Source organism: Canis lupus, chromosome 10, assembly GCF_048164855.1.
Source record: "Canis lupus baileyi chromosome 10, mCanLup2.hap1, whole genome shotgun sequence".
Taxonomy (NCBI): Eukaryota; Metazoa; Chordata; class Mammalia; order Carnivora; family Canidae; genus Canis; species Canis lupus.
This window is the reverse complement of record NC_132847.1, coordinates 55,916,017-55,941,255: the sequence shown is the minus strand read 5'-3', so window position 1 is coordinate 55,941,255 and position 25,239 is coordinate 55,916,017. Positions and strand designations below refer to the sequence as shown.

The 25,239-nt window shown below is 34.3% G+C and overlaps 2 protein-coding genes and 1 pseudogene across 4 annotated transcripts in view; 1 reads left to right on the top strand and 2 right to left on the bottom strand.

Annotated features, from left to right (window-relative positions):
• Positions 1–10,444, top strand: part of SLC25A51 (solute carrier family 25 member 51) — a 43,859-nt gene extending 33,415 nt beyond the window's left edge. For both annotated transcript variants that reach the window (XR_012038297.1, XR_012038298.1), the window contains exon 6: positions 10,131–10,444. The gene's annotated coding sequence lies outside the window, so the exon portion shown is untranslated. The remainder of the gene's footprint in view (positions 1–10,130) is intronic.
• Positions 1–25,239, bottom strand: part of DCAF10 (DDB1 and CUL4 associated factor 10) — a 42,522-nt gene that overhangs the window by 7,698 nt on the left and 9,585 nt on the right. For both annotated transcript variants that reach the window (XR_012038294.1, XM_072842010.1), the window contains exons 2-5: positions 25,037–25,150; positions 13,875–14,072; positions 4,091–4,293; positions 1,690–1,803 (exon numbers count right to left, since the gene is read on the bottom strand). Coding sequence is in view for 1 of the 2 variants with exons in the window: in XM_072842010.1 (XP_072698111.1) it covers positions 1,690–1,803; positions 4,091–4,293; positions 13,875–14,072; positions 25,037–25,150 (629 nt within the window). In the remaining variant the exon portion in view is untranslated. The remainder of the gene's footprint in view (positions 1–1,689; positions 1,804–4,090; positions 4,294–13,874; positions 14,073–25,036; positions 25,151–25,239) is intronic.
• LOC140641708 (ATP synthase subunit ATP5MJ, mitochondrial pseudogene) lies at positions 10,020–10,483 on the bottom strand (annotated as a pseudogene).

Genomic DNA, 25,239 nt, shown 5'->3' with positions numbered 1-25,239 from the left:
GAAGTTTAATAATAATTTTAGAGAAAAACAAACAGCTATTTCCAGAATTAATTCTGAAACTTGGAACAGAAGCAGAAAAGAAACCCATTAAGTAAGTAGTGGTTTTTGAGCTGTGCTCCTTGAAAGTTCCTTTAGTGCTGGCAAAAGGAGGGAACCACATAGGGATGGGCTAGGAAAGACTGGTCAAGGAATGCTTTAATTTCACTTGAATCAGTTTTTGTACTTTATCTGTGCTATAATATAATCCACAGATTTCATGTCAAAAATGGAGTTCTAGGGGCACCTGGCTGGCTCAGTTGGTAGAGCATCTGACTCTTGATCTCAAGCTCTGGAGTTCAAGCCCCACTTTGGGTGTAGAGATCACTTAAAGTTCTAATCCTAAAGGAGTTTGAGAGCCTCAGCTCTATACAATACTGTATCTGTCAAACTATGGTGCTAACATATTCTGACACCCTGAAGACCCAAGATTGCCAACATTCAGAACAACTTTATGTATGAGCCCCATTTTCTTCTCCATATTCTGCCTAGGTTCTCCATACATCATTTCTTCTCCCATCCCCAACTCTATATCATGAAACTGCTGTGTAGTTTGATTTTTGGGTTTACCACTGCAACAAGCAGTCAACTACTCTTTTTTTTTTTTTCCCTCATGGATGGTTTAGTTCAATAAAGGTTTTTCTCAATGATTATTAAGAGCCTTGGTTTGTTTTCTGTAGCCAAAGTAGAAAAACAGAATCTATAAAAGAAGTTTATGCTACAAATCAAAGGAAAAATGTTACATATCTGGGCATAAATCTCTAAATTTATCAGGAGGAATTTTTAACCTTACATGTCATAGTCTCATAGTCCTGAACATCCAGAGGAAAGTAGATAGGTTGTAGGTTTAGGAAGGGCTCTCAAACCATTCATCAAGTATGCAATTATCAAACACTTACCAGGTGAGGACACCCAGGAAAAACACAATTAGAAGTCTAATGGATAGTCCCTCCCCTAAAGATCTAGGTAGGAGCCATGTGCATCTCCAAAGGTGACCCAAAATTACAAATAAAAAAAACAAAAAAACAAAACCCACATCTGGCCATCAGTCCACAAAGGGGAGGACAAACCAAAAATGCTTAGATGTGAAACTGGTATGGATTTGCATACGTAGAAAGCATTTCATTTAGGGAGTGGAAAGAATAAGCTAAACAGCTAGTTCTGCCAGAGTGGTGGGGAAAAATGGGCAAAAGCAAAATAAGGCCAGGTTATAGTCTACTTTATCCCACAACCCCTCCAAGGCTGTCAGGTGTTGCTCAGATAAAGAAACGGCAGAGCAAAAAGCTACGGCTGGAACCAGGTGACTTTCACAAGTACCTAACAAACTCATCACGTATACAACACCATCACATGCATATCTTATTTAATTTCCTTAACAATCTTGATTGGGATCTACATGTCCTAACTACTTTTTCTCCGATCTAGACCAAACTAAGTTCAATAAATAAAACCAAAGCTCAAATTCCAACAAAGATTTAAGCCCAAGATATTCAACCCTAGAGACTCTGGTTATCTTCTGAAAATGAATGACTGAGGGGCAAAGAATAACCTCTTCTTTATTGGCTTTTATTTGTATGGATTAAAACTAAACCAGAGAAAGCTCTTTGGTAGACCCTGTTGTTGCAAGATTATAAAATCCCACTTTTAACCTACCTTCTCTTTGTGTAGCTCGTGACATGTGTTTCTCAGAAGATGAATTAGAATCACTATGATGACAAGGTGAACCAGAAACCCGAGGACCAGATGAACTTGATGAAGTGGTCAGATCTTGAAAATACAAAAAAATTCTGACAAACTCAGCAAAACTCTAGTAGTGTCTCTTAACTTTTTAATCATCTAGTTGAAGCATATTGTTAAAATCCATCTGAAACATGGCAAGTACATGCCCCCTTAAAGCTTCCTTATAGGACGCCTGGGTGGTTCAGTGGTTGAGCATCTGCCTTTGGCCCAGGGTGTAATCCTGGAATCCAGGATCCAGTCCCACATTGGGCCCCCTACATGGAGCCTGCTTCTCTCTCTGCCTATGTCTCTGCCTCTCTCTCTCTCCCCATGTCTCTCATGAATAAATAAATATAATCTTTAAAAAAAAAAAAAGCTTGCTGATAACTAAGACCAAGGTAAGCAGGGCAGCTCTTTGAAGTGTTCTATCTATGGCCTGGGCCCTTTCTAAAATCTCTTCTCCCAATGACTTAGGTGAAATATGACAAACTAAAACAGGAACATCTTTGGGTTTCCCCATCACTTACGTAGTAAAATGGAACAAGAAAATTCAGTAAATATGAAAACTGAGCGTGTTGTTCATCAGCCTTTTTTTTTTTTTTTTTTTTTTATTTATTTATGATAGTCACACACACAGAGAGAGAGAGAGAGAGGCAGAGACACAGGCAGAGGGAGAAGCAGGCTCCATGCACCGGGAGCCCGATGTGGGATTCGATCCCGGGTCTCCAGGATCGCGCCCTGGGCCAAAGGCAGGCGCCAAACCGCTGCGCCACCCAGGGATCCCCTCATCAGCCCTTTTAATCCTAGAATAGGGTCCAAATACCAGCTCCATTACTGAGAGCATTAAATGATCCTTCTTGAGCATGCCAAACAATTGTTATCATTCATGAAATTATGTGAATACTATCTTTGAAATGCAATACCAATTTTATACTGATCTAAAATGAATATCATTAAAACAAAATGAGTATCAGATAGTTGGGTTTGATGTATTATTCCAAATAGCAATCTCTATTTTATCCTACTCTTCTAGTGGCCCCAAACTTTTATGATGTCTTCATCTAATTCCCTTTGATTTATTATCAGAATTACCCTTAGAAGAAATGTTCTTCGTTTCTGAATAAAAAAAATGCCAACCAGATCTTCTAAATCACTACTTCTTACTAAGCTAAAGTTATTAATGTTGAACCTAAAAATAAATTTCTGAATGTAAAAGGATTATACTCACATATTTATGAAATCTCTTGCTTTGCAAGTAAGTTGGTAAAACTTAAATTTCTACTTTTAGCAGTGAAATTGGGCAAATGCAGTACAATGGAGCCTGCACTTTCCCAAAAGTCTTCAGAAGTGGCCCTGCCCTATGCTTACAACAGAGTGTCTAACCATCTGAAGCTGATTTTAAATAGCAATTTATACATATTATATATTTTGCATGCTTAAGTCTTTTTTTTTTCTGGGTTCCTGTTCATAAAATGCAAAATTATAAACAATAGGTATATTCCTGGAACAGCCCTCCTTTTCCCAAGGTGATGAAATATAATCTCTATCACATAATATAAATTATAGTGCCTAAGTTTTCCTGAGCTCCAATTTCACTGAAGTCTAATGGAATCAGCAACAGGAAAAAGATTACTACCACTTTAGGGGCGCCTGGGTGGCTCCGTTGGCTAAGTGGCCAATTCTTGGTTTCAGCTGGGGTCATAATCTCAGGGTCCTGAGAGAGATCAAGCCCTGCATTGGATTCCCCACCCCAATGTCTATACCTGAGTATAGACATCTGGAAGTCTAGGATGTAATATAGACTTAAAGCTCTATACTGAATATATCTTAAAAGCCATGCTAGGTGGGGTGCCTAGGTGGCTCAGTCAGTAAAGCATCTGTGACTCGACCTCAGCTCAGGTCTTGCTCTCAGGGCCGTGAAATAAAGTAAGATAAGATAAAATAAGACAAAATAAGATTAAGATAAAATAAAAGCTCTGCTGGGTTTCAGAAGCACTTAAAGATTGATCCTACCTTGAGCCACCACTAATTTTTGAGATAGCAATGATTTAGAAATACTGATGATTTTTGGATAGCAGAAAGAACTAAAAGAAAATATTTTTATAGTGAGCAGTTTCTCCTAAATCATTGGTGATACAGAAGCACAAATTAATGCTATGTCAGAGATTCAAACAGTTCATACTTCCTTAGGAAAAAAGGTCCGACTGAGCTTTCCAAAAATATCTTCTGATTTCCTTCCCTTCTTCCTGCTGTCTTTCTCAGAATGGAAGCATATACCATCCTTTTGTGTGAGACTCTCTGGAAAACTCTGTTTAATCAAAAAAGAAAAGCTTACCTGAATTTGATGTAGTTCTTCTTGCTCTCAAAATAGGATAGCTGCCTACTTCTAAGGACTTGGTTAAGTCAAGATCATGCAAAATCAAGAGATATCCAGAGGATGTTGAGATTAACATTTTGGAACAATCTGGTGTTAATCTCATTCGCATAAGAAAACGTGTGTGAAAGAACTTCTTATGTGGACACCCATCTTCTGTACACCTACAGAAGAAATCAAAACCTAGAATTATCATAAATATACGATTTGGTGATAGTTATATTTTCAAACTAGAATTTACAAAGTATGCTTAACCTTATATACATGATAATTTTTTTCCTCATCATCCTTAATTCATCTCCAACTTTGTTTTATTCTTTCTTTCTGCAATTAAATATTTTTAAATAAGATTTCAATGAGGTAAACTGTCCCCTTATGTTCTGAAAATCTTTCTTTGATTAAAGATTTTTAGCTGAGCATGTAACTTCAGGTTAATTGTTATATCTTTCCAAATATTGGGGATACATATTCTATTGAACCCTGGCTATTTTTAAGTCTGCTAATAGTACAATTGTTACTTTGGACAATTTTTTATTTTTTTTTCCTTTGGCTGATCTTTCTTTGGAGTACTTGCAGTTTCACTCTGATATGTTTAAATTTGGATTTTTTACTTTATTGGGATTAATTTAACTTTCTAAATCTTAAGATCCAAGACCCCTGAGTGGCTCAGTGGTTGAGCATCTGCCTTTAGCTCAGGGTGTGATCCCAGGGTTGTTGGATTGAGTCCCGAATTGGGTTCCCTGCATGGAGCCTGCTTCTCCCTCTGCCTATGTCTCTGCCTCTGTGTCTCTCATGAATAAATAAATAAAATCTTTTTAAAAATCTTAAGATTCATATTATTCACATATTCTGGGGAAATCTCCATCATTTTTCCAATATTGTCTCTCACCTATTTTCTTTATTCTCTTGGAGCTCCAAATAGATGTTTGAAACCTTCATATTTGACTCTCCCTGTCTCATAGCTGCTATTTCATGTATCCTATCTCTTCATTTCTTTTATTTTTATTTTTATTTATTTATGATAGTCACAGAGAGAGAGAGAGAGAGAGAGAGAGGCAGAGACATAGGCAGAGGGAGAAGCAGGCTCCATGCACCGGGAGCCCGACGTGGGATTCGATCCCGGTCTCCAGGATTGCGCCCTGGGCCAGAGGCAGGCGCTAAACCGCTGCGCCACCTGGGGATCCCCCCTATCTCTTCATTTCTGTTACAATATAGATAATCTATTTTTTAAAGTTGTGTCTAATCTGCTACTTGACCTATTCTGGTTTTTAAAAATTATTTTTAATTACTAAAAACTATATACTTTAAAATTTTTAAATTATTTGTTGTGATAAACAGGAACACTACTGATTTTTACATTTTGATCTGTCAAGCAATCTTGATGAACTCTTAAGAATTTTGATAATTTGTCAGCAAAATTTCTATGGTTTTCTATGTAGACCATTCAGAAAACTGCTCTATGGGCCAAGTCTGGACTATTCCCTGTTTTTATATAGAAAGTTAGTTGGAACACAGCATTTGTGAATTGTCTATGGCTGCTCAGAGACTATACAGCACACTAAAGTATTACACAGTTCTTTACAGAAAAATTTTCAACCCTTCATACAATCATATATCATCTGTGAATGCGATTTTCTCATTTTTTCCTTTCCAATCCTTATATATTTATTTTACTGCACCAACTAGGACCCTGCCTTCTCCCACTCCAAAACAATGGTAAACAGTAGTAGTAATAGCAGCCATGTTTTCACTTCCTATTTTTGTTTTTTTAAAAAATATTTATTTATTCATGAGAGACACAGAGAGAAAGAAGCAGAGACACAAGCAGAGGGAGAAGCAGGCTCCACGCAGGGAGTCTGATGGGACTTGATTCCAGGATCCAGGATCACGCCCTGGGCTGAAGGCAGACACTCAACTGCTGAGCCACCCAGGCGTCCCTCCCTTCCTAATTTTATAAAGAAAACTTTTTTCTTTTTTAAAGTAAGCTCTACGATCATGGGACTTGAACTCACAACCTCAAGATCAGCCAACTGTGCCAGCCAGGCACTCCTATAGAGAAAACTTCTAAAAGTTTCACCATTTAAAAAGGTTTTAGTGTATCCTTTGATGAGTTTTCTTCTATTTTTAAGTTTAACAGCTTTGAGATATAATTTACATATCATAAAATTCACTTAAAGTTTACAATTAAGTGATATTTAGTAAATTTATGGAGTTGTGCAATCATCAACCCAACTTTATTTTTTTATTTTTAAAGATTTTATTTATTTATTTTATAGAGGCACAGAGAGAGAGAGAGGCAGAGACACAGGCAGAGGGAGAAGCAGGCTCCATGCAGGGAGCCCGATGTGGGACTCGATCCCGGATCTCCAGGATCACCCCAGGCTGCAAGTGGTACTAAACCGCTAAGCCACCAGTCAACCCAACTTTAGAACATTTTCATCATCCTAAAAAAATGCTTCCTGCTGGGGTGCTTTGGTGACTGTCAGTTAAGTGTCTACCTTGGGCTCAGGTCATGATCTCAATGTCCTGGGCTCAAGCCCCACATCAGGCTCCCTGCTCAGCGTTTGCTTCTCCCTCTCTGCCTCCTCCCCACTGCTTGTGCCGTCTCTCAGATAAATACAATCTTAAAAAAATCCTTCCTGCCCACTAGCAGTCTCTCTCTGTTCCTACTGCCAGTCACACAGAGCCACTAATCTACTTGTCTCTATAGACCTACTTATTGTGGACATTTAATATAAATAGAATCATACAAGTGGTCTTTTGGTTTGGCTTTTTTCACTTAGTGTACTTTTTTTTAAGGGTTCATCTATGTGTAGCACATATTAGTACTCTGTTCCTTTCATTACCAAATAGTATTCTATTGTATAGATACAACCACATTTTGTTTATTCATTTACCAATGGATATTCGTACTGGTTCCATTTGGGGTATATTATGAATAATATAAGCATTATTCTGTTATAAGCATTCATGTACAAATCTTTGGTGATAGTTGTTCATTTCTCTTGGACAGATACCTAGGAGTGGAATGGCTGGTCAGATGATAGCTCTATGTTTAACTTTTTAAAAATTTTTTATGATTAACATTTTAAGAAACTACCAAACTTTTCTAAAGTGGCAGAACCATTTTACATCCCTATAAGCAATGTGTAAGGGTCCAGTTTCTCCACATTTTTGCCAATACTTGTTACTGTCTTTTTAAATTACAGCCATCTTAGTGGATGTGAAGTGGTTTCTCATTTTGGTTTTGACTTATATTTTCCTTATGACTAATTATGTTGAACCTGTTCACATGCCTATTAATCATTTCTATTCTCTTCCTTGGTGGAATGTCTATGCAGATATTTTGCCCATTTTTAAATTGGGTTGTATATATATAATTATGTTTATAAAAAGTGAGTTCTTTATATATTTTGGGCACAAATCCTTTATCAGATATAATTTACAAATATTCTCTCTCATTTTGTAGTTTTTCTTTTCACTTTCTTAATGGTATCATCTGATACACAAAAGTTTTTAATTTTAATCAAGTCCATTTTATCAGTTTTTAAAAAATCACTTGTGCTTTGGTTTGCATGAAGATTTACTCCCATGTTTTCTTCTATGAATTATACGTAATTTTAGCTTTTACATTCAGGTACAAATCCATTTTGAGTTCCTTTTTTTTGATATAAGGGTCTATAAATTCATCTTTTTGCCTGTGACTATCCAGTTGCTCAGGTATCATTTATCAGAAAGACTATCTTTTCCTGAAGCACTGAATTAGCTTGGCACCTTTGTTGAAAATCAACTGATCATAAATGCAAGGTTTTATTTCTTGACTCTCAAAATTCTGTTCCTTTGATTTATACGCCTATCCCATGCCAGCAAACACAGTCTTAATTACAGTGGTTTTGTAGTAAGTTCTGGAATTCAAAATGTGCGTCTTTCAACTTTTTCTTCAAGATTGTTTTGACTATTCTGGGTCATTTGTATTTCCATATAAATCTTAGAATCAGCTTGATAATTGGTCCAAAAAAGGCAGCTGGAATCTTGGTAGGGATTGCATTGAATCTATAGATTAATTTGGAGAGAACTGCCATCTTTAAAAAAAATTTAAGTGGTTTGTCCTCTGTAACCTTATTTATTTTTTAAGTAAGCTCTACACCCAATGTGAGCTTGAACTCACAATCCTGAGATGAGAGTCCTGAGTCAGCCAGGCACCCCAAGAATTACCATCTTACTGATCCTAAATCTTACAATCCATGAGGATGAAATGTCTCTCCATTCATTTACATCTTCTTACATTTATTTCAGCAATGTTTTTATAGTTTTCAGAGTACAAATCTTGTACTACTTTTGTTAAATCCATTCCTAAGTACTTTATTTCTTTAGAGTCTATTATGAATGGAATTTTCTTCATTCATTTTTAGATTGTCCATTACTTAGAAGTACAATTGATTTGTGTATATTAATCTTGTATAACTTGTTTACTAATTCTAGTATTTATGTGGAATCCTTAAGATTTTCTCTATATAAGATCATATCTCCATATTAAGACAGTTTTACTACTACTTTTCCAATCTGGATGCCTGTTATTTCTTTTTCTTGCCTGGATGCACTTCCAGTGCAATCGTACCTTCAATATTGAATAAAAGTGGTGGAGCAGACATCCTTGACTTGTTCCCAGTCTTAGGGGGAATGTATTCAGTCTTTCAACATTAAGATGATTTTAGCCAGGGGCGCGCGCCTGAATGGCTCAGTTAGTTACACACCTTCTTTGGTTCAGGTCATGATCTCAGGGTCCTGGGATAGAGCCCCACATCATCAGGCTCTCTGTTCAGTGGGGAGTCTGCTTGTTCCTCTCCCACTGTCCCTACTTTCAGCTTGTATGATCTCTAATAAATAAATAAAATCTTAAAAAAAATTTTAGCCACAAATTTCCTCATAGATGTCCTTTATCAGATGTCTGGGAATAAAAGTTCCCTATTATTCCCAGTTTCATTACAAATGCATGTTGGATTTTGTCAAGGGCTTTTCTGCCTTTCTTGAGATTATCCTATATATGGGTTTTGACTTTTATTAATATACTGTTATTATAGTAATTGATTTTTGGATATTAAACCAACCCTATATTCCTGGGATAAATTCTATTATGATATAGACTTTTTTTTACATGATGCCAGGTTTGGTTTGCTAATATTTTGTTGAAGATTTTTTGTATCTATTCTTCTTTTTGTTTTTGAGGAATATTAGTCTGTAGTTTTCTGTTCTTATGCTTGTCTGGTTTGTTATTAGAGTAATAATACCAGACTCATAAAATGAGTTGGGAAGTGTTCTTTCCTCCTCTATTTTCTGGAAGAGTTTGTGAAAGATTAGTATTACTTATTTTATAAATGTTTTGTAAAATTCATCAGTGAAGACTTTTGGATCTGGGCTTTTCACGGTGGAAAGATTTTTAAATTACCAGTTCAGTTTTTTACTTGTTTTAAGTATGTAGGTCTATAGATTTTCTATATGTTCTTCAATCAGTTTAAGTAATTTGTCACTTTCTAGGTATTTATCTAAGTTGTCTAATTTGTTGCTATAAAGTTGTTTCACGTATCCCTTTATAATCTTTCTAATCTCTATAATACTGGTAACAATGTCCCTTCTTTTGTTTTTAATTATGATCAAATACTGAATTTTACTCCTTGATTTAAACAATCATATGGACTTGTTCATGTGATAAATTATATTAATAGAACTTTTATTGATATATCTTTTTTAAGATTTTAAATAATCTCTACACCCAACGTGGGGATCGAACTCAGGACCCCAAGGTCAAGATTCACATGCTTTTCCTACTGAGCTAGCCAGGGCCACAGATATATCATTCTTTCATTCCTTGCATAAACCTAACTTGGCCATACAGGATTCAGTTTCCTTTTATTTACAATATTTGCATCTATATTCATATTACAGAAAGACATTTCAATTTTTTTCTTAGTTATCTTTCTTGATTTTTTTTTTCACCTCACAGTTACATTTATTCATGCCGCAGCAGACACGACATGTGTACACGTGTACGTCGGGGCTCCATGTTCCCAACTAGCAGAGCATGCAGAGATTTACAGCCAGACTGACGTTCCATCTCATGTGTTCCCCGAGCTGGTTAATGATGGCCATGAGCAGGGGCAGGACTCGAGGCTTTCAAAGCTTTACTTCTTTTATCAGCACTCCTGATTTTATAAATGATGGCACTCATCAACCCCATTCCTAACCAAATCTCCTGGTAAGCTTGGGTATAGTAGGGCTTCATGGGGACCCAAACATTTTTAACAAGGTTTTGAAGCATCTTGACGCAACACCCCTGGCTCAGGCGGCCGCGACACTACCGCTATGGACTCAGAAAAGCTTGATTTTATGTATAGGTTATACTAGCTTCATACATGAAGGAGAATTCTCCTTACTTCTGGAATCTGAACACTTAATAAAATTGAAATGTTCTGCTTCTTGTACTATCTTGTAGAAGTCACCTGTAAAACTAACAAGCCTACTGTTTTCTTAGTAAATAAATTTTAATTGATATTTTCCATTTCTTTAATGGCTATGGCAGAGGCAATATTTAGAATATTTAAGTAACCAGAAAGCAATGCATGAAAACTAGCAGTCAGAATTGATGCAATTGACAGTGTTGGAACTGGGTCCTAGAATCACTCTACTCTAAAATTTTAAAACTCCCATAAGCAAAGGATACATCTTGGCTGTCTATAAACCAGGGTTTGACTCTTGGCTCATATTTTACTGTCTTATTGACAGTCATGTGGGCATGTTACCCAACCTCTCTGACCTTGATCTCTTTAGCTCTAAAATGGGAAAACAGTTAACTAACTCCTGAGGCTGTTCTCAGAATTAAATGAGATGCTGAACAACCAAAAAAAAAAAAAAGAGGGGGAAGGTGAAGGTAGTTTTTTGTTTGTTTTTTTTAGGTGAGGGTAGTTTAAGGGGGACTTTAGCTACTAGATCATAGGGAGATCTTGAGGGAGGTATCCCTAAAAGAGGGGCCCAGGTAACCACAGGGTGCCAGGATACAACTACCTGGGGATGATTTAGGATACTGGCTATTTATCATTTAACTACAGTTACCACATTAACTACAAAAGTATTAGTTTAATATTTTAACCATGACTTCAGCTAAATCAGTGCATACTGGTTAAATATCAGTCCAGGTAATAGGTGCATTTCAAATTTTCTATTTCTCTCGATCAAGTTTTGCTAAGGTGTGTTTTTTGAATAAACTATTTCACCAAAGTTTTCAAGTATACTGGCATAAAGGTGATCTTATTACTTTACTGTATATTTTTTTGTTGTTGTTTCCTTTTTTTAGTTAAGATTATCCTTTGTCTTATTTCTCTGGATGAATCTTCCTAGATAATTGCATATTCAATTAGCTTTTTCAAAAAGCAGGCTTTTAAAAAAACTTTATTGTATTTTCATTTTCAATTTCATTAACTTCTGCTTTTATGTTTATTGTTCCATATCTTTCATTGGGTTTACTCTTTTTTATCTTTTTCCAGTTGTTTTTTTTTTTAGCAAAATGCTTATTAGTTCACTAATTTTTAGCCTACTGATTTCCCTATGATTTCTTCAATCCACGAATTATTTAGTTTATAAGTCTCCAAACATGGGAATTTTTAGTTAGCTATGTTAAACTATACTGAGGTGAGGAAAAACCATTTTTGTGATAACAAATCTTTGATATTGGTTGCAACTCACTTTGTAGTCTAGTATATGCTCTATTTTTGTACATATTCTAAGCTAGCTTCAGAAGATGTATTTACCATTTGCTGCGAGAATTGTAAATATGCCTAATAAAAAGTTTATTACAGTAAAATCTATGGTCTTAATAATTTTTTGGTCTATTTTATCTATTAGTAAATTAGAGAATGGTGTTAACATTTTCCACTAAGATGGGGAGTCTCACTTTTTTCTTCTAATTCTGTCCATTTTGCTTTTTATGGTTTGAAGCTATGTTATTAAGTGCATATAAGAATTCTTTTATGTTCTAGTGAAATAAACCTTTTAATATAAAATACCTTTTTATCACTAATAATGCTTTATGCCTTAAACTCTATTTTGTCTGCTATTAACGTATATATAACTGTTTTTCTTTGATTTGCATTTGCCTGTTATTTTTTCTCCATCTTTTTACTTTCAGACTTTCTCATTTGCATGTTTTAGATGTGTGTTCCTTACAAAGAACATAGTTTGGATTCCTTTTTTAATCCAATCTAATCCTGTCTATCTTTAGTAAATATGTATTTACTGTAATTATTGATATTTGGATTTTATGCCTCCATATTTTTGTGCTTCCTGATTTATCTCTTTTTTAAAAATGATTTTCCCCCTTCTCTGCCTCTATTGGATTGATCATGTTTTACTAGTTTTTGTGGACTAATTTGGAAGTTACCATTCATATTCCTATTCAAATTTCATTTCTAAATTTAAAAAATAAACTTCTAAATTTTAACAGATATACTTGTCTTAGTCTAAAGAGATCCACATATCCTCTGCTCAAACAGTATGTATAGTTAGTTAGAAATCTTTAAGAATATCCCTTTCTTTTAATATATGACCTCTGAAAAGAGTATTTCAGAAGTAGGCCTGGTGTATTATTGTATTGCCATTTCACCATAGCTAGCAACAGGTATATTTTCAATATTTCTCAAACTTCAACTCTTTTTCTTGATTTTTTTTTTTTTTTTTTAATGTAGTCACCACACCCAGCATAGAGCCCAATGTAGGGCTTGAACTAACCACCCTGAGATCAAGACCTGAGCTGGAAAAAAAAAAAAAAAAAAAAAAGACCTGAGCTGAGATCAAGAGACACTTAACCAAGTGAGCCATCCAGGTGTCCCAAACTTTAACTCTTTAAATAATCAATTTCTCTACAGGAGACATTTCATTGAAGTGTTTCACAACAGAGGCATTACTGACATTTTAGATGGGACTAGTCTACTGTGCAAACTGTCCCATACAGGATGTTTACAAACTCTGATCCCTGTTGTAAAATGCTAGTAGAAATCCTTTCTTCTCCCAATAGTGTCAAAACTGCACCACACATTATTTCCAAACGTTTCCCTATAGATCAGTACCATTCCACCTGAGAAACTATTATTTTAATGCATGAATAAGAGTATAAAAATTACAAAATAAATAGGTTTAGAAATGAAAGGTTGAGGAATAAAAAATATTTCAGTTCCACAGAAGAAATAAAAATATTTTCCCTTAAATTCAGGAAACTCATGTATAAACCAGTTTTCATCATTAACAATACTACTTGGTCTCTTTACCATATAATTTTCTCCAAATTTTTTAGTTTTATTATATGACTAAGTGCAAGTAATAAAAAATGGAATCATTTTTTGATTGTTTTCCTCAAAGTTAGGTTCTTTCTCCTAAAGAGATATGAAAGCTAGGACAAAACACTGACTTTGTTTACCCCATCTTAAACAAATATTTTTGGGGGGCACCTGGGTGGCTCAGTCAGTTAAATGTCCAACTCTTGATTTCAATTTCAGCTCAGGTCATGATCTCTGGGGGTTATAAGACTGAGTCCCACACTGGATTCTGTGCTAAATGGAGAGTCTGCTTGAGATTCTCTCTCTCCTCTCCCTCTGCTTCACCTCTCCACATGCTCACTCAGTCTCTCTGTCAAATAAATAAATCTTTAAAAAAATTTTGTTGTTGTTGACAATCCTAACATGGTCTCCTATTCACAAACCTGTTGGTGTCCCAAATAATGACATTTCCATCAAATCCTGATGTTACTAAGAGTCTTGTATTAGTATCATATTCGATGTTCTTCACCCAGCTAGTGTGACCGTGTAAAGTGCATACTTTGGTGTTGAGTTTTCTCAGATCCCATAGTGCTATTGTAGTGTCATCAGAGCAGGTAGCAAACAGCCGGTTATCAAGAAATCTACAAAGCAGAAAAGAAAAACTGGTTTATTTAATCTCTTGTTAAAGAAAACTTGAGAAAGTCTCTGTATTACCTAATCAAGAAAACGAACAAAAAGCACCACAAACTAACTATATAAACCCAATGATATGGATATCAATAAACAGTAAGCATAATTCACATAATCACAGGGAAGGATACTATGTTTTAATGAGGACCACAATGTAATTTTATCCAACTGCTTTATATTATTGATTTTTATTTGGAACTAAAAATAGGGGTAGATGTTTGGAGAACAGTGCTAGAAAGAAAGAAGAAAAATCTATATAGGAAACACAAATGGTAAGAGAATTTAATAGGAGACAGGAGATTTTGAAGACTTGATTGTAGAGGAAGATATGTTAAGCAGAAAGGGTTCATAATTATGAGAAATATTTACTTTGCTACAAGTAATGTCTTTCTATTTAGAAGGCATTTACATATAAAATTTGCTAATAAAATGCCATATTTTTAATCTATTAATTCAAAGGCATTCCCCCAAATAATCATACTTAGCAGTATTTTATTAAGACCAGTTAAGATTACAAGATACACCAATAAAATACTCTATCATTCAAACTTTTAATTTTAAACTTATTTCTCAATCCTTAGAATATATTTTATACAAATACTATTATTTTTTATAATAGACTAATCACACTTGAATTAAAAAAATTTTTTTCCACACTTGAATTTCTGCCTAATTCAACATTAGGATGCTTTCTCTAACATACACTGTTATACATTACTTCCTAATCTCTTGCAGAGAGAAATGAATTCTAGAACTTCCTCCAAGATAAAATTAAATAGAATTATTTATCAGAAACCACCCTCAGTATCCACAAATACCAACAATCTTCCTAAAACTTAACACAGTTTTAAAATTCCAGGCTTTTATACAAACTGTTTCTGCTACTTGAAACCACCTTTCTCCTACCCTTTGACCTAACTAACACTTGTTTTCTTTTTATTATTCAGCTATCATCCCCTTCAGGAAGCCTTCCCTCTCTAACCACCCTGGGGTAGATTTATGAATCTTCTAATCTCCCAAAGTACACTACACTTCTGTCACAACAATTAATAAACAGTGTAAGGAATAACTTTATAAGGCTATAAATTCCTTGAAGACGGGAAATGTCTACATAGTTCATTGTTAGATCTGTAGTACCCAACACACACAGTGGTAGGCACATAATAAGCACTTAAAAATATTATGCAAGAGTGAGACAGTTTACTGCCTAGTGGAGAAGAAATTGTAAATACATAATTGTGCAAAATAAATGTGTGGAATAAGCAAAGAAAAGGTGGTCAGGAAAGACTTCATAATGGTGTCATTTGAACTGACTTTAAAAGATGAAGCAAGCACTCACTAAGTGGCCAAGGGATAAGCAAAGGTACAGAGGCATGTAGAGGGATGGTATACTCTGAGAGGCAACAGTAGTTAAGAGTACTATGTGTGGAAAAGTAGAGATAAGAGGAAAATACATCATGGATTTATTCTCTAGTGATTCTGAATCACTACTTTTTTTTAAAGATCTTTGCTTTTTCTTTTTAAGGTTTTATTTTAGAGAGTGAGCAAGAGAGAGAACAAAGTAGGGGGAGGGAAAAGGAGACTCCCCACTGAGCAGGGAGCCCAACTCCGGGCTCGATCCCAGGACCCTGGGATCATGACCTGAGCTGAAGGCAGACTCTTAACCAACTGAGCCATTCAGGTACCCTCCCACCCAGTAACTATTTCTTAATTATAAATACATGCCCATTGAAAATATTTTTTTAAATATTTTATTTATTAATTCATAGAGACACAGAGAGAGAATGAGAGGCAGAGACACAGGCAGAGGGAGAAGCAGGCTCCATGCAGAAAGCCCAACGTGGGACTCAATCCAGGGTATCCAGGATCACACCCTGGGCTGTAGGCGGCGCTAAACTGCTGCGCCACCAGGGCTGCCCGGAAAATATTTTTTAATGGAAAAAAAATCTACCATAAAAATAACCACTGTTATTGATAGCCTCATTCTTCTATTTCAAGCCTAATATCATGTCATAAATATTTTGCCATGTTAACGATTTATTGACAAAATGATTCTTAATGGCTGAACAGATTTACTGAATGAACCGTAATCTTTTCTCTTTTTTTAAAATAACAAGCAAGTGTTGGGTGTTTATACTGCTTCCAATTTTTTACTATGGTTTATACTAAAAACTAGAAAATAGTTTTATTTAGTGTAAAAAAGTTTACACTAAAAAAAACAGCTAAATATTCATCACATCCCTAGTTATTTTTCTAAGTATATTCCCATAAAAATGTTTTGCTAAAAAGGGATTTAAAAAAATATAAGGCTTTTGATACATACAGCCAAACTGTCCTCAAAAGAACACACCAATATGTAGTTCCACCAATAGTTAGGAGTGTCCCATTTCTCTAAGCCCTGTCACACAGATTTTTTTTTTAAGATTTTATTTATTTATTCATGAGATAGAGAGAGAGAGAGAGAGAGGCAGAGACACGGAGAGGGAGAAGCAGGCTCCATGGAGGGAGCCCGACGTGGGACTCGACCCCAGGTCCGCAGGATCACACCCTGGGCTGAAGGCGGTACTAAACTGCTGAGCCACCCAGGCTGCCCGACTTTTAGGCTTTTTAAAATAAATATATTTTAATGACTTCCTGACAGGAATTATATGATTAAAAAATATATGCAATGACAAAAGACTACTACTGGAAAGTCAAACTTTTAAAATAAACTGATAGTCATCATAGAGCATCTTCATACATTTTAAAAATTTAGGGAAAAAAATAAGATATTTTATTTAGTCTACAGAAAATACTTAAAATGCACATATGGATTCAAAACCCTGGTGGCATTATACTGCCTTAGGCCACAGTGGTCTGCCTTGAAGGCTTTAGGCAAGAGAATGACTTGATTAGAGTTTCAGAAAGATCTCTGAGGTAGGCAGTTTCCAAAACTCTTGGATTTTCATAAAAAATAAAATGAGGGGTGCCTGGATGCCTCAGTTGGTTAAGCATCTACCTTTGGCTCAGGTCATGATCCTGGGGTCCTGAGATTGAGCCCAATGTCAGGCTCCTTGTGCAGCGGGAAGGGGCCTGCTTCTCCCTCTCCCTCTGCCTGCCGCTCCCCCTGCTTGTGCTCTCTGACTCTGTCAAACAAATAAATAAATAAAATCTTTTAAAAAATAAAATAAAATGAAGTAGAGGATCAGTTTTAAAATTGTTATCAATAGGGCCACTGAAAAATTACCATTGTTGAACGAAAAATATTTTAATACCAATGATGTATAAAGAATATAATCTCGGAACAAAAGCTAATAATTCAAATTGAATAAATTTACCTTAATGAAAAATTCAACACTTTGACTTTAGTTTTCTCATTTTGCCTCAAATTTTTACCTGTTAAAAATCTTGGTGTTAAAGAATCATTGGTGAAGAGAATAGATAAATTATAGAAAATTAAGAATGTAGATTAGGACACCAGTTAACATACTAACAATTCTTATCTTAAAGCAAGCAGATGTAGAGAATGTAAAGTGTTAGACAAATTCTTGGAGATGTGGCTTAATCTTCTCAAATTAAAACTCAGTCTAGCCTAGTAAGTTAATAACTGTAAAGTGTTTTTAACTCCATAGTCTCTTATAAATAGGAGACACTCTAAACACTGAAGCCTATGAGTTTATGAAATATAAAACTGCTTCATATGTTCCCATCAAACCCCAACATATAACTATTAACAGTTCTGGATAAACTGGACATCTGAATAAACTGAGGTCTTCATTATCAGAGGATACTTGGTGAACAGCAATTGAAATAGAATTTCCTTAAAACAGGTACCAACATGTCATTATACAAGGGAAAGAAAGTGTTTTTATTTAAAAACTAAAAGTCATAAGAAAATTTTAACATTTACCTTACATTTATTTAACTAAATGCAAATTCTTAGAATAAGAAAAATTAAATGTTTGAGTTTTTCTCCATAATCTTTCCAATGAAATTATGATAGCAAAATATAACACCTTTGAGTTTTATACTATAATTTAAAAAGAATCATTTCTATATAACCTTCAAGGGCTTTATCCATTTCAAGGGCGTTTCCTTAGTCCCATGAAATATTCATATAATTCTCTGAACTATCTATCATGTCCTCATTTCTGTCCTTTCCTTTTCTTTAATTGGTAACTAGTCTATCATTTGCCAATGATTTTACATGTCATTGATTAGTTTTCTAATGTCACTCTCAGAGTTTTGTGAAATCCTTTGCAAGATAAGAAATTTCATGTTCCCAGTGTTGAGCACTGCATTTATATTATAGTGTTTGAAATATACCAATCAGGAAAAGACCAACAAAGACAGTGGGAGGGAAAAGCAGATCTTGGAATATTTAAATAGGCACTATTTTTTAACTGCCATACCACAAAGTGAATATTATGATAACCTCAACTACCCTTGTAATGTATAACTGAAGGTTGGAGGCTTGATCATTAAATGGACGGAGGCTTGATCATTAAATGGACTCTCAAATCCACATACAGAGCCTTCATGAATGAGAAGTAAACCTATGTAATGGGCATAAGAATTTAAATTACACATTTTCCCCGTATGAAGCAAAGAAAATATTCTTCACAACTATGAATTTTTTTTAGTTTACAAGATAAGCAAATCTTAAAAACTAAGAAATGAACTAGAAGACATTACTAAGTATGTGTAAAATCACTGTGGAGGAAATGTATCCCCATATTTCTGAACAGTTCAGTGAGGTGGTCTAACTGAACTGAACATGAATTCCAGCTCCACCACTTGCTACATATTAACCATGTTGGACAAATCTCTAAGCTTCAATTTTTTATTCCTTAAAATGGGTACAATATCAGGATACTGTGAGAATTAATATTGCATGAAAAGTGCTTCACAAAAGGTTTGGCACATGGTAGGCACTCAAAAAAATTAAAATTAGTATTATTAGTAAGTAATGCACACTTAAGTTCCTGCCAGAGGACCCCTCAGATCCTCATGCAAAACTCTTAAGTTATATGTCCTTCTAAAAAAGCTTTAAAATCGTTTTTCTAACCAACAGATAAGTGAATTCAAATTTGCAGGTGTGGAGTACTAAAGCAGATACACTGATAGCAGCAAATGAGAGCTGACATTGATAAAGAACAAATTCTAATAGCAGATTAGTCAGAGATCATTCTGAGTAGGGGCAACAGCACATCTTTTCTTTTTTGAGATAGAAAATTTTAAGTTATAAAATATTAAAAACATATAGAAAATTATGAAGAATATAACAAAACCTGTGATACCCACCACCCAGCTTTCTCAATTTAACATTGTTATCTTTCAGATTTTTTTGAACATTACAAACACAACTGAAGCACCCTGAATATCCCTCCCCAATCCCATTCCCCTCCCTCCCTCTCCAGAGGGAACCACTATCCAAAATTTGTCACTCCCCATGCAAGTTTTTAATACCATGAGTTCCTAAGTATGTATCCATAAACAATGTATAGTTTTGTTTTGCATTCAATTTATTCTGTAAATATTTAATTAGCACCCACTATGTGCTAGGCACAGTTCTAGGTGCTTGGGAGCAGAGAACAGACAAATACATGCCCTCATCAAACTTATGTTTGTATATTTTCAAACTTTATATAAATGGTATCGCACTGTTCAGCTCACTTTACAATTTGCTTTTCTGACTCAACTTTGAATTTCTGAGAGGTATCTCAAATGCTGATGCTTCCAGTTCATTTATTTTAACTGATGTATAGTATTCCATTGTAGGAGTATACTGGAATTTATCTTCCTTTTGATGGAGATTTGTTTCCAACTTGTATTACTAATGATGCTATAACAAACCTTCTTTACACAGCTCCTTGTTTACGCATGCTTTAATCTCTTAAAAATCTGTTTGATCCTCAATTTTGCCAGATATTGCTGAATTGCTCTTCAAAAGAATTTTACCAATTATACTCCATCAACAATGTCTTAGAGTTTCTACTTCTCAACATTTTTGCCAATACTTAGTATTTCTTCATTGTTTATTCTTATTTGCATTTTCATAACTAGGAAGTTTGAAAATGTTTCCAAATTTATTGCTCATTTTAGCTTCTATGATTCTCTGCCTGTTTTGCTCCAGGGTAATTGTCATATATATTCTGCATACTAATCCTTCTGTGGCTATGTGCACTGAAAATATCTTCTCCCACCAGCTTATAGCTTATCTTTTCACACTGTTATTTATGTCTTTGGTTAGAGTGAAGTTTTAAATTTTAATGCAGGTGAATTTAGCAATCCTTTAATCTATGTTTTTTTTTTTCTTAAAAAATCCTTTCTCATACTTAGAATGTAAATATATTCTATATCTCTTCTAAAGCTTTAAAGGTTTGCTTTCATAAATAGGTCTTTAACTCGTAGTTATTTCATATATATAGAACTAATTCTCTTTTTTCCTCCCCTCCCCCAATTTGTAATCCCCCTGCAGTCATATATTAAATTTCCCTATATGCATGGGTCTGTTTCTGGAAGTTCTACCCCATTTCTTTAGGCACTTAATCTATCCCTGTCCTAAGACTGTTTGGTATCTGGAAGACTGCCAATTTAGTCTCCTTCAAAACTGTCTAAGATATTCTTGGCACTTCCCTGTTCAATATGAATTTTTAAGTCAAGTTAAAAAAAAAAAAAAGGTGGGTATTTTGATTAGAACTGCACTAAATGTATAGACTAATTTGGAAAGAATTGACTTCTTTATGTTACTGCGTTTTCTTCCTCAGAGAAGACTTGCATTTGTTTTTGCAGGTACCTGGCAGTACTACCAGCCTAGATCCAATTTTAAATTGCTGGCTAGATGGTTTTGGAACATATGGTAGTATGAATTTGGGCCCCACACATGCATGAATGCTGACTTGTGGTTAGACATTTACTGAGGAAATTTTCTGACACTTCTCTACCAATGTCATGATCTACATGAACAAAGTGGTATGTTTCTAGATCACTGTTATGCTGTTAAGAATAGCCCTTAGGAGTACAATTTTCTATTAGACTCCTCATCTTCAACTGGCCATAGAATTAACTCTCCTGTCCACTATAACTCCTTATACATATCAGAAGGAGAAGCTCAAGGTCACCTGCATTTGGCAGATAAAAGCCAGGGTAAAAGCCAGCTGAACCTGTTTATTTCTTTGCATTCTGGCTTCTACTTCATTTTTGTCTCTAGGATTCCTTTCTTATCAGCTCAACTTTACATTAAAAAATATATTAAAAAAAATCTTATCCCTCATTTATATTTTTAGTAGAAAGGTTGTCTAAGATATTTAAAAAACTTTTATAGCTTAATTTTTATCATTTTGATTTACTAGTTTGGGATGGAAATGTATTAAAATTTCTCTCTTATTATGATTTAAACTTGTAATTCCTTATCTGCTTTGTTTTGGGTTTGTTGTTTTTTGAAATATACAAATTTCAAGTTGTATACAGAAGTTCATAATTATTATATGTTCTTAGTTGATTTTTCCGTTTATTAATGTGTACTGTTACACTTTATCCTTATTAAAATCTTTGGTCTTCCATCTGTCCAATAAGGATAATCTACATTAGTTTTTTTAGTGTGGTATCTCTCTAAGGAATATACAGATGATTCTTGTTTTTGTTCAAATTGCTGTTTCTGTGTCTTTTAATAAAGAAGTCAATCCATTTATACTTACTATGAACTACTCATATACTGGGTCTATTTCTATTTCTTGTTTTCTACTTATCATTCCTTTCCTTTCCTTTGTTTTATTTATTTATTTATTTATTTACTTACTTACTTACTTTTTTAAGCTTTCCTATCTTCCACTGAAAACTAATCAAGCTTTCAATATTCCCTGTCCCCCCACTTCTACTGCTTTGGAAGCTAGCTACATACTGTATGTCTGCTATTTTACTTACCTTTAATTTAGTTTTTTTCATTGTATATATTTAATTATATATTGTTCTGAAAGAGTCTAAAATTACTTAATATTTCTATCTTCTTCCTAAACATGACATGAACCTTACAATATTACACACAACCTATTTGTTGTTACCATCTAAAGCTATACTGTCCAGTTCAGTAGCCATCAGCCACATGTGGCTTTTCAGTCCTTGATATGTGGCCAGTCTGAACTGGGTTGTACTCTAAGTATAAAACACTAGATTTTGAAAATTTTACTTAAAAAATGAAACTAAAATATCTCAAAAAATTTTATAATGATTACATGTTGAAATGATAATATTTTAGTCCTACGAGGGTAAACGTTACTAAAAATTAATTTCATGTTTTTTTCTTTTTAATTGACTAGTAGAAAATAAACCTAGACTTCTAGTTTAAACTTTGTTTTAAATATGCTTCCCCCAAAAACCTAAATTATTATCTTTCTGCTATTAATAATTAATAACATTTGTCATTTCACCTAATTAAATTCTTCATTATGGGATAATAGTTTACCTGGATATGATAGGCATTGGGCATTATTTTCCCTTAGTATTTAAGATGGTACTACATAATCTCCTAGCATCAACTGTTGCTGATGAGAAGCCTTCTGTTATAATGCTAAATTATACCTCTGTAGGTAATCTGGCTTCTAATTTAAGTGGCTTTTAAGATTTTCTACTTATCTTGGATATTCTAGAGTTTTACTACAACCTGTCTAAATGTAGATAAATTTATCTTTATTTAACCTACTTGACACTCTAGAGTTTACTTTTGATGCAAAGATTCAGGAGCTTCTTCAATGTTTAAAATTCTCTGCCTCTCCACCAATCTCTGCATCTTCTTTTTCTGTAATTCTTAAATATATACATTGGAATCTCTCAATTAATTCTCAATGTCTTTTAAGTTAAGTACTCTTAGTATTTTTGAACCCATTAATTCCTTCATCAATGGCATAAAGGATAAAATTTATCCTATCTTTTAATTTTTTTATACTAAGTACATTTTTAATTTCTAAGAATTGTAGTTGCTTCTTTTCCACATTAACCTGTTTCTTGTTTCAATTCTTTTGTTTCATAATTTTGAGTTATCTTTAAATGGAAAGTATCAGTTAACTTATTTCTTTGAGCATCCTAAAAATGCTTTAAGGTTTCTTCCAATCAATGGAATACTATGCAGCCGTTAAAAAGAATAAGATCATCCCATTGGCACTAACATGGAATGATTTCTAAATATGTTATAAAGGGAAAAGCCAAGGTATATAATTGTGTATGTAGAATGCTACCATTTATATAAAAGTGTATGTATGTGTGGGTGTATATGCTTGTACATGCAGAGACTATCTCAAAAAGGATAGCAAGAAATTGGTAATAGTGGTTGCCTCTGGGGAGGGGAACTGGGTGGCTAGGGGACAGAGGTGGGAGACAGACTTACTTTTCACTGTTTACCCTTTTGTACCTTTGAATTTTGTACCACGTGCATGTATTACCTAGTCAAAAAAAAATAAATAATTTATTTTTAAAAATAAAGTTTTTGTTGGACTACTCCATAAAATTAATTTCATCCAGAAAAAATGCTTGTTTTAGTTGATTTTTATATTAATATTAAATGTCTTCATGAGTTTTAGAATTTTGGTTATAGGCTTATTTTAAAGTAAGAAAGGTTTTTAATTATTTTTTCCTCTCTTTCCTATTTAATGATTTTATAACTGCCCCCACTTGAATTTCTAAACCCCTAATCCACAATTGGACCTTATAATGACATTAAGGCCTCCAGTTTTATACTGATATTGGAGCTATCATACATATACATTCAATCACTGACTCAGTAATAACTTTATTCATTTCCTGGCCATGAGGTTGTATCTTATCAGCCAAAACCCATGGCCTCAGGTAGTGAATAGTTGTTTTCCTTTTTTTTGGCCTTTCACAAATGGGACAGGTATTCTAGCCAAATGCATGGCTTTGGTAGTAATTAGGGCTCTGGTTCCTGTCTCACATGAAGCACTTTAGTACTTTTGATTCTTGACAGGAACTAAAACTACTACACTTCAGTACCAGACTCAAAACCCAGTGGCCTTGTGGTTTCAGCCCTGTAACAGCTTGTGTCTGTGTTCCACTTCTGGCCCACAAAAATGTTTATGTTGTTTCAGAGCCTGGCTATATCTTTTGTGCTATTTAATCTATTGTTCTATGTGTTTGGAGCATAGAGGTACATCAAAATTCAGGGTGTCACCGTGACTAGAAGTAATTTCCACATTTCTTTTTTTTGAACATTATAAGTAATCATTATAAAAGGAATATAATCTTATTACATAGTTTAGAAAACAGAAAATTATTCATTATCCATTCATTCTAAACCATCCCATGTTAGCACTGAAAAATACTTCCTTATCTTCTGCTTCATGTCATATTTTTAACGATTTTTATCATGATTTTAACCTATATTGTCCCAAGCATTTGTCCATGTTGTTATGTAGTCCCTGTGACCATCATTTTAATGACTGCATATTAATCCACCAAGCTGTTCAATTGTTATTTACTTCCCAGATTATTGAGAATTTAAGGAGTTTCCAACATGCTTTTAGAAAGAAGTTCTCTGTGCATATGTGTTTTTTCCTCTCAAAAGTTTGGATTTGGGGTTAGGGGTGAGAGAAGCCTAGTGATGGGACTGTCATAATTCTATACAGATCACTAGCCCAAAGACATTGCAGGATTGTCATAGTACATGGTTGAGGTTCATAATGATGACCCTGACATATGAAGAGAAAAGGTAAAATCATATGGGAGTAAAAATGCATGTCAGAAAGATTCTAATCCAAAATGGTTAACAGTAAGTTTTGTAATTAAAGGGATATATTTCACAAGGGATAAAATTCACAATTCACAAATGTATATCTAGCACTGCTGGGCAAAACATTACAAAGTTTCATTAACTTTCAAAATAGAATATTTTGTGTCACACTGTAAATTTCACTATAACACTAACCTGATATTATTTACACAGTCTTCATGAGCTTCAGAAAGTGTTTTTATGTGCTTTGAAGATATAGGGTCAAAAAGCAGAACTTCAGTCTGTTCACAAGCAACAGTCAGCACTGACCTGAAAGCAAAGGACACATTTTTCTTTAGTTTTCTAGCACTCTCTTATTACTGATATTCACTTATTTATAATTACACAAACTATAATAA